The sequence below is a fragment of the Puntigrus tetrazona genome, chromosome 14, assembly GCF_018831695.1.
Source record: "Puntigrus tetrazona isolate hp1 chromosome 14, ASM1883169v1, whole genome shotgun sequence".
Lineage (NCBI taxonomy): Eukaryota > Metazoa > Chordata > Actinopteri > Cypriniformes > Cyprinidae > Puntigrus > Puntigrus tetrazona.
Genome location: NC_056712.1, coordinates 15,351,763 through 15,361,643, shown reverse-complemented (window position 1 = coordinate 15,361,643; position 9,881 = coordinate 15,351,763). Strand labels below are relative to the sequence as shown.

General features: G+C 41.9%; 3 protein-coding genes across 4 annotated transcripts; 2 read left to right on the top strand and 1 right to left on the bottom strand.

Moving 5' to 3' along the window:
* Positions 1-812: 812 nt before the first annotated feature.
* Positions 813-2,594, bottom strand: LOC122357354 (phospholipase A and acyltransferase 3-like). Its single transcript, XM_043256712.1, has 5 exons — positions 2,482-2,594; positions 2,183-2,216; positions 1,711-1,819; positions 1,334-1,602; positions 813-1,179 (listed from the first exon to the last, which is right to left on the bottom strand). The coding sequence occupies exons 2-5, from the start codon at positions 2,189-2,191 to the stop codon at positions 1,060-1,062; spliced, it is 507 nt and encodes a 168-aa protein (XP_043112647.1). The 5' UTR covers positions 2,192-2,216; positions 2,482-2,594; the 3' UTR covers positions 813-1,059.
* A 409-nt stretch (positions 2,595-3,003) lies between these two features.
* Positions 3,004-7,638, top strand: LOC122358289 (integrator complex subunit 5-like). The gene is made up of 2 exons (XM_043258105.1): positions 3,004-3,266; positions 4,190-7,638. Exons 1-2 carry the CDS (start codon positions 3,190-3,192, stop codon positions 7,215-7,217), a joined length of 3,105 nt encoding a protein of 1,034 aa, XP_043114040.1. The 5' UTR covers positions 3,004-3,189; the 3' UTR covers positions 7,218-7,638.
* Positions 7,639-7,826: 188 nt separating this feature from the next.
* On the top strand, positions 7,827-9,795 carry LOC122358203 (neutral alpha-glucosidase AB-like). Of its 2 annotated transcripts, XM_043257993.1 has the most exons (5): positions 7,930-7,977; positions 8,055-8,131; positions 8,978-9,079; positions 9,284-9,392; positions 9,593-9,795. In XM_043257993.1, coding segments are annotated over exons 2-5 (345 nt in total). In that variant the 5' UTR covers positions 7,930-7,977; positions 8,055-8,129; the 3' UTR covers positions 9,725-9,795. The 2 variants fall into 2 exon arrangements, with proteins under 2 accessions (XP_043113927.1, XP_043113928.1); XM_043257992.1 differs by lacking the exon at positions 8,055-8,131 and having other exon boundaries at positions 7,827-7,977; positions 9,593-9,794.
* Positions 9,796-9,881: the final 86 nt, after the last annotated feature.

Here is a 9,881-nt window from a genome sequence, read left to right as displayed (position 1 = left end):
TAAAGAGAAATCCTGCAGAGAGAATAGTCAGATAGATCGTCACAGTGGGTTGTTAAAACACAGCGAAGCATCAAACCCCACCCACTAACTCCAGCCCCACTAACACATAACCCTGTTAGGAGAGACCCCAGCACAAATTTTAAACAAACATGTTTTAACATTAGCTTATATTTAATAAATCTTTAACATTTCTTAACTGATTAAGGCATAATGTTGTTTTAGCATGAAGAAAGTTAGAGCTTTTCATTTTAAAGATAATACCATTGTATTTTTACACAAAACACTTCCACAATAAAATGTTATTTTATTTTACTTAGTTATTCACATCTTAAAACTTGTTTGGTTTGGTAGCTAAAACATATATCTAACAAATATCCAACACGAATCCTCACAAAACACTGCAGTGCATTTAAAGAGATAAGTTAAAGACAGCACATGCTAGGATAGTTAAGGAGGATCTTGTGGATAATCTCATTAAACAAAGTCCCTTGCTTTCTAATTTTGATGTTTCCATGTAATATGTGGATACCTTGGTTTAAAGTCTCATCCCGCAGTAAGCATGAACAGTGGACAAGGGCTTGGTGAATAGGGGGCAAATTTTTTTCCCCCACTATAATAGAAACCTGGACTAAAGTAACATAAAAGTCCTCATATTTTAGTTATGTCCATATATCCTGTCTAAATACCCACACTTCCGGTCTTTGCACTTGACCACTTATACAACAAAGCGTTCAAGTGATCATGAAGTCAACTATTGTATTACTGTACAACGTTGTATTACCGGATGCTGGGACGCACGTATAGTCTTGTAAGAGCGTTTACAAAGCTTTTATTTTATTTTCAATACATTTCCTTGTACAATAAACTAAAACAGCTGACACAATTGAATTCGTGGTGCCCAGCTGAGTGACGAAAAGCTATTGTAAATGTTGTACAAAATAACCATTCTCATCTTTGCAACAGTAAACCATTTTACCACCATGCTATATTTTTAATTGTTATTAATATTTAACTTAACTTTAAATAACCCTGTATTTCTAGTTCTTTATCTCTCACAGTTCACTGTGTCTGCTTCTCTTTGTCTTTTGATCTCAAAAAGTTTGAAATGGCATAAGCGATGATTCCAAGGCCAATCCCGGCCCCAGCAGCTGCAGCAAAAGTCTGCACAGCGTCTCGTACCTATTAGAAGAAAAAACAGATATCTATATTCATTTTGTGAGAGTAAATTATTTACAATATTTGAGCATGAAAAATACCAATCCAGTGATTCATTTATGAGTAATTCGGTTACAGTACTTGAGACTAATATCCCAGGTCGTGCAAAAAGCTGTACCTGTCGGGACTGTGGTTTTCCGTATCTCAGCTCTGTCACAAAGTGCTCACAGTTCCCTGTGAGCACGCTGTATGGAAGTTGCTCTCCCAAAAACCTGTGTGCATCCCGTAGAATCTCTCGAACAGGACGTGGCTCATATTTCTCATCCAGACGGTTGTTGACACGGTACTCATTATCGCCAACTACTTCGTGAAGCTCTTCTTTCTTCACTGTGGCTCTATCATGTAGCACCGACATAAAACTGTTGGCTCCAGCTTCTGGCTGTTCAGCTGTGGAGAAAGAAAGGGTGAAGTAAAAGCAATCATCTTAGAAGGAATGTTTCGACTGAATGCAAGTTAAGCTCAATAGACATCATCCGAGGAATGTAAAATACTCACAGGGAGGGGCCAGGTGAATCACATAACCTTCTCCAACATAAATAGCCCAGTGCTGATATAAACCTCGAAAGATTTCAATCAGGTCTCCGGGTTCGGGCTTTTTCTCGTACTATGAGACAATATCGGTCGATATGTTTTGAAACGAGTGTAAATACATAGTCATAATCTGTCAGAAATGGAGGCTAATATTACATTGTTTAACTGATATAATGCAATGCCATTGCACTTGTGAAACTGCAAGATCGCAAGATCTCTGTCACCGTAATAAAACTGAGCAATAAGAGCATATAACAATAAGAGTTGTATATAACAACAGCACAAAAACTACATTTGCAACGTGAGCTTTCCTTTACGAGAATTAACCAGTAGTAAAAGTAAAAAGTAATCTTGTTTTTGGTTCATGTTTTTGTATATAAAAACATGGTTAATATTCGTAAGGGAATCTATTCATCCCATTAATTAAAAGATTTACCTCAGCCATGGCGATTTTCACTTTCACTTAATTCCTGTTAGAAACACACAATAAAGCATTTTTAGCGGACAATTCAAAACTCTGCGTCAAGGAACACATCTAAATCACATTTTATGTACCTCAATGTAAAGGCGTAAATAAATTCACGTGAAGCATCGGAAACAAACTCGATGAACTCGACACTTTCGGTCTTCCTAAAACAAACTAACTAAAAGTTTGCGCTCCGCGATCATTGCTTTGAACGAGGTGTTCATAATCTAGTTGGAAAGTTACACTACTAATTAGGAGCTTATACTTACAAAAAGTAGGTATAGCCTGTGTCGCAGTGATGCTGCTTTCCTGAAGCACGACCGGAGACAGTATGTCGCGCTACCCGACCAATCACCCGTTCAGGGCGGAAAGAGACGCCCTTAAAAGATGTCGGTGTTCTTCTGAAACAACTGAACATCATTGAGCTTTTTTTTTTGTATTATATTCCTCCAGATAACTGCTTTTAGTACGTTTAAGACAACCAGAGTGGACTTAGGTGGCAACTTTTTTCAAACGCTGGACAAGCAGTTCTTGTGAAAAGTTCACGCACCTGCTGGAAACTGTATAAATAGGCCCTGAATGTTATTAACCTGGTTTTATTCCTGAGTTAATAATAGGACAAGCACAATAGGAGAACGTGTTTGCTTTCGTCAGTACATCATCAAACATTCAGCCGGTTTGTCACGGGTTTTTTTTTTCAAGGAAGGTGTTGAGAGCATAGACACGGTTGAGGGTGCTTTGACAATAATCACTCCTAAACTCCAGAGGGCGACAAGCGTAGCGGCCTCGTACTTCCCCCTCCGCCGAAAGAACACGCGAGAGCTTCCGCTGTCCAGTGCGCCGTTCGTTGAAACGGTGCTGAAAATCGGCAAAAGTTGCAAATACTGCACCTTTCCCCCTCACATTTCGCCATTGCAGTAGTTGTCTTTTGTAGATAAAATACTGTGCATGGAGTACTTCGCATAAGCACATAAACGATGTCTGCGATGTTCGAGGGGAATGCCTTGTCAGCCATGCAGACGTCTCACTGCCACACTCCTCTAAACAATTACAGGTGAGCAGTAATAGAATAATCATATATGTTACTAACATTTTATAAAACATTTCTTAAGTTTATAGAGGTTTCCATTAAACTGCGTTATCGGTATGAACGAACAAAACATTGTTCGCTTTACTGACATGAACAAAGGTGGTTTGTTTTAGTCTGATTTATACGAATAATACAGAGAGCAGGTGTTTGCCAAGTTCAGTCCAGTATTTTAGTAAAGGTAAAAACAAAAAAACGAATGGAAGGATAAATCACTATTGTTACTGAATGTTTATTTTGCATACAATATCATGTGTTGCCTTCTCTGGCAATGCATTTCTGTGTTATTTCAGGTTCAGTGAAATTTCCACACATAGTTAACGGCTTTGAATTGCCAAAGCATTAAGAAATATGCAGTTTTTTGTATCTATTCAAAAATACACCTTTTTACAGTTATGACCCAAATACAGTGTGTAAACCACATTGACACTTTATGACAGCATTCCTAAAATGTGGGATGTTGTCACACTCTATATGGGTTAGTTGGAATGGAAACTAATAAGAAATAGCCTATTAAAGGATTTTTTAGCACAACTTAAAACCTAAAATTAATATGGGACATTTCTTTAATCAGCACAGTTGGAAAAGATTGAAAAGCCATTGTTTTGGCTGCAATATCATAAAACGTTTCTTTCATAGATTATATGAAATTGTATAGAATATGTGACAGCTTATTTTGAAATTATAAATAGTGTATGTTGTTTCTTAATTAATACACAGTCATAAAACAGAATATCTAGTGTTAGATAAAGGACAGTTACATTTGTGTAACTGCTAGACATGTTATTTGTAGAAATTTATAGAAAATATAGAAAAATCTTATTTTACTGCTAAATGTATGCAACATTTAATTTCTATGTATTCCGACTGTCCTCTCTCTTTTTCTTCAGTCCTCAAGAGCTGGCTTTAGAAATCAAGGCCTTTATCAGTGGCGTTGACCAGACGCAGGGACGTAAACTCAGCGTTCGTGATCATGCCCGCTGCGCAGTGCGCCTCCTTCGAACTGTCCCAGCCTGCCGTGGAGCCGTCTTGGAGCACTTAAGGGGAGTGTATGATGAATATGTTGCAGCCTTTCTGCAAGACCTGGAGGCAGAGGGTGAAAACGGTGGTAACAGTACATGTGGAGGAGGCAGCACCAGTGTATCCAATTTGGAGGACGTTATTAAAGAAGTCCATGCAGTCCTTTCTGAATTTATCAAGCTTAGTCCTAAAGCTTGGGCTCCTCTTGTGTCCACGTGGGCCGTTGACCTTCTTGGTCAGCTTAGCAGCAAACATGCAGGACGAAGAGCGGCTCCTCACTCATCCAGCCTAAATGAGCTACTGCAGCTTTGGATGTCGTGTGCAGCCACTCGCTCACTTATGGAGTGCTACTCTCAGTGTTTAGCGGCCATGTTGGCCTGGTGCCCCGATGCCTGTGTGGATGCCTTGCTGGACACCTCTGTCCAGCACTCCCCTCATTTTGACTGGGTTGTCGCCCACATTGGTTCAGCTTTTCCTGGCACTATCATCAGCAGGGTGCTGGCTTGTGGTCTCAAAGACTTTTATGCGCACGGATATTCCTCTGCTGAGAAGATCAGCCAACAGCAGCCAATAGACAAGAGCAGCAGAGTCCCCAAAATAGGCTCAGTGGTTGGTATCCTCGGGCACTTGGCCTCCAGACATTCTGATAGCATCAAGAAAGAGCTGCTCAGGATGTTTCAGGATAGTCTGTCTCTGCCCCCTCAAAATGTACCACCTCATTCATCAGGGGCAGGCGGGTGGGAGAGCTCCCCTCATCTCCGTCGGGCCACTGTACCTTTTTTGCTTCAACTGGCTGCTCTTTCCCCCACTCTCCTGGGTGCTGTTTCTGCAGAACTGGTGGAGTTCCTCAGACCGCCTGTGCTAATTCAACTCCAGGCTCAGTTCCAGGCCTTGCCCCGGGAGGAACTTGAGAATATGTTGGGTCTAGCGGTGCATCTCATAAGCCAAAGCCCTTCAGGTGGAGCAAGGGTGCTGAAGTTCCTTGCGGACACTGCTACACCATCTTCAGTGATTATATCAGGCCCTACACCCTCACCGCATGATAGTATCCGAGAAGCCTGTGACCGCTTACTGCAAATGCTTCTGCTACATCTTCACAAACTGGTTCACAATAGACCAGAGGGTGATGAACCCTTCCCACAGTCCTCTGCTGCCCCAGCAATGCCGCAAGTGATCCCATTTTTAGAGGAGCTTCAGGGACACATAGGTAATTTGTGTGCTGAAACCCTCCGACTTGAGCGCAAAAGGCACCTCTGGTTGCATCAGCTCCTATGTCTGCTATCGGTGTATGGTGGCCCGAGTGTGGCCACTGAAGCTTTGTGTCAGCTCTTCACCCAAGCCCGAAACCCAGAGGAGCTTGCTCTGGCCTCGCAGTTGTACACCCCACTTTCCACTTCACTTTCCAGGTTGCTTCCATCAACAATAGCCCGCTGTGTTGCCCAGATCCACACTCAAACCCTTGACAACAAACAGCTGGCTCAGCTCCTCAACAACCTGGCAACTGCGGTACAGAGTCAAGAGGAGGATCGTAAAAATGGAGGGGCTGCAACAGGGAGTTCAGCATATTCATCAATGGCCGCTCAACTTAGAGTTGCCATCTCAAACAACCTTCAGGATTTCTGCCCATTGCTTCTTCATGGCGACACCATGGTATCCAAGGCAGCTGTCCGTCTGCTTTCGTGTAGCCAGCTTCCCAGAGCTTGCTCTCCTGCTCATCTGTTGCTGATATGTAGAGCAGCGGTGTCACACTTTTTTGTGTGTTTACGACAGCAAGGAGATAGTCTTTGGGTAGGGGAAGAGGAAGTAGGCTACTCCATGCGACTGTTGTCACGTCTTGCAGCCTACTCTCCCTTGACTCTCAAAGCTGTGTTGCAACAACTGGTGGAGGGGGCCCTTCACAGAGGCAACCGAGATTTATTTAGAGGCCTGCAGGAGAACCCAGCTGATGACGCCACACAGTCATCCAACCTCGTTCCAGACTTGGGTGTCTCCCTCATGGATATCAACTGCAAATTTGGCACCTCTGTTAACTTCTCGGGTAATGTGTGGTCTGTGTTTCATGCTGGAGTGATCGGAAAGGGTTTGAAACCCCCATACACCCCTTCACAGCCTGACCCAGATAGAGTCAATCAGAATATGCAGACCTTGTTTGCGGTCATGGTTCAGTGCTGTAGTTCAGGTGGAGGAAGCCCTACTGGCATTGCTAGGAATGGTTCTTCTGGAGGTACCGCTAACGGCCGTGGCCTCTCTGGCAATGAACCTCTTGTTTCTGATGAACTTCCCCCAATTAATGCTGAGGCTGCAAAGGTAATTGCTGTGACTCTGGTGGAAAACATTTGTCCAGATGTAGCAAATGGAGAACTGTCCTGGCCTCCAGAAGAACATGCAAAAACCACAGTTGAGCGAGACATACACATTCGTCGTTGCTTCGAAGGAAATCCTGTGCTGTTCTATCTTCTCCGTGTAGTCGCTGCCGGACGTCCAGCTCTGTGCTACTGCTCCGTCATTTTAAGAGGTCTGCTTTCCACCTTACTAGCTCACTGGGAAGCATCAAGGGAACCATCGGTGTTGGACTCCCCCTGGCACCTTCAGACCTCCTGTTTGCTTGTGTCATGTATGGGTGAAGGTCAGCTACTACCACCGGTGTTGAGTAACATCCATGAAGTCTTTCCTCACCTCACACCCTTTGAAGTTAGGCTACTGCTGCTGGGTGTATGGGAGTACATGCGGGGGAACAGCCCAATGCCACAGAAGTTCACATTCTGTGCTGACCAAGGACTTTTCTTTCGGGACTTTTCACGAGATGGTGATGTTGCACGCTATATTGCACCCATCCACAGTGTTCTACATAAGAACATTGACAGCCTGGGACACCTTTGCTGGAGGTTTCAAATTTGACAACTGTCAAAATTATGAGATGTGGTGTTCTAAGGTCACAGGGTTCTTGCATTCATATATTTTTCTACTTATTGTTATATTAGGTCTGAAGTTGATATTTCTAGATTTTAAGAGTTGTCAATGTCAACAGTAGTAACAGCAAACCACTTTAAAGCCCAGTTGTGACAGTATCAGGAACTGTTTTTTTGTTAACCATCACATCTGTTTTTGTATCTAACATTTATATTGGCTAGCTTTAATGTAGATTTTTTAAACACTGAAAAATAGGCAGTTTGATGCCTACAGCGTAATGTATGATATTTCAAATATTCTGTTTTTGCAATTCAGCACATTGTCTCTGTTGTTGTTGGGAGGGGAACTAAAAAATAAAATGTGCATTAAAATGCCTGTTATTCTGTTGTTTATTTTGCACAAGACTTATAAAATAAAAAATTAAAAGTTGCACAAAACTACATGGGATTAACCATTGGCATTTATGCTCTTAGTGTGTCAAATGTAGTTTTCATCATCCAATCAACATGAAACGAACCACAGCTGTACCGAATGATCCCTGCCTATCTATAATATAATATAGTTTCATTGCACTATTATCTCGTGTACACAAACATACATGTCAGATGGGGAGGTTTCCATGGTAAGTGCGGTCTATAGGGATTCGGTTGTTACCCAATAGTGCTCGCGCAAACACGCTAACCAACCAACCTCCGGGAGGCTGGGCTTAATGCTGTGTGTCCAAGATGGCGGTTATCTCCATTGAAAGGTAAAACAAAGACTAAGCTATTATACAAGTTCGTCGTTAATGTTTTTAAAAAAATGTCCTCTTGTATTGATTTCAAGTTAACCGACGGGCTGCCCGCGAGAGAGTTGGGCTGTAAATCTGCGGCAGGTGTTGAACGAGGAAACGAATAGTAGATGTGAGCCATTGCCGGCCTTATGACGAGTCATCTTTAAATTTAAGACCCCGACGTCTTTATACAGCTTTATGGTTGATGTAAATCAGTAAACACGAGTATCTTTTATCTCGCGTTGATTATTTGCGCATGCATTGCAGCCTTTTCCATGTCATCCTGCGGGTGAAAAAAGCAATTCTGCGGTCGAGATTGCAATTAGTTGATTGATCGGCGTGCAATGCTAGATAAAATCTGAAGAGTTTACAGATGGTTTCGTAAAGCATGCAGTTGATACCAAAATGAACCGCTATTTTTAATTAAGGAGGAAATAAGCTTTATGGGGCGAATGAGGTTATACAAATATACGTTTACTGAGAAAATGCAGCTTTTTGAATTATGCCGTTGTTGTTTTTTACGCATTAATGCATCCCAGCTGCTTTTTTAAATGAATGGCACCAGATTGTGTCACGTGCAAGGTGTAACTTCTTTTTTTCCCCTCCCAAATATAAAAAATAACTCGCTGTGTAAGTATAAAAAGCTGTTAAATCATGGATCGTGGATGCTCGTGATTTCTTTTTCCTCCTAATTTAATTTTCTCTTTAAAACCGCAAAAATGAGCATAGTAAGAAAGTTTACTTCGCATACAAATTCTGCCAGGTCTTGTGAATGGACTTTGATCTGTTTTGGATTGTTAGCAATAGTTTTATTGTCCTATCTGTTTGTTTGTTTTTTGGCTGTGGGTGTAATTACAGAGAAGAAGAAAATGATATGCAAGCATGAGAAATAAAGAAGTGAACACAGCAGTGACTCTTATTGTTACTCCACCCAGCCTATTTTAATGCAAACCTTTTCCTCTTGTATTTTTTTCAGGATGGGGCTGCTGTCTGTAGTCTGTGTGTCTCTGTTTTTCAGCAGCGCCTTTGCTGTGGATCGGGGCAACTTTAAAACCTGTGATCAGAGTGCTTTCTGCAAGTATGTCAGAGTTTTGCTGTTAATCGCTACAGTGTGCAACTAGGATTGCATGTTAAGGATCCTGTGAAGGATAAAGTTGTATTAGTAAATGAAAAAAATTTAATTATCCACAGTATACTATTGTTTTGTTAGTTAAGACACTTCTTGACTCACATCTGTAAAGGCTCCAGAGATGCAATAGTTTTTGTGTCTGTTTGTCTGTAGACGTCAGCGGGCGCTCAAGCCGGGTCAGTCCCCATACAGGGCTCTTCTGGAAACTTTGGAGCTTAGTGACTCTCGACTGACCCTCCAGCTCATCAATGACAACAACAAGGTCCGTTTCATGCTCTCCTTTGATACCTCTTTAAAAAAAAAAAAAAAAATTATATTTCAGTGTTTTATCTGGTCCCATTTATATGAAATCTAAATGCGGTAGTTAGTCTGCATATCTTGTTACATGTCTTGGGGTGTTTTCTCTTCTCAAAGGCCAGGAAATTTGGCTGATTTTAGTGATTTCTCTACTGCTGTTTGCAGGTGCACTTGCTGTTGGAGCTGTACAGACTGCAGGGGAATATGACGCGGGTGAAAATAAATGAGTTGAAACCTCTGAAGCCGCGCTTTGAGGTGCCAGACGTGCTCATAGCAGAGCCTCCTACTGAGCCGTGAGTGTGTCTCTGATCTGAGAGTGCACGATGGTATTCAGAGAACAGTCGAACACATGCATGATTTATTGTGTTCCTCTGAGTAACCTCGGTTTGTTTCTGCTGATTTATTTTTTGCACCTGATTCCCCTGTCTGTCTTTGTTTCTCTCTATCTCTGTCA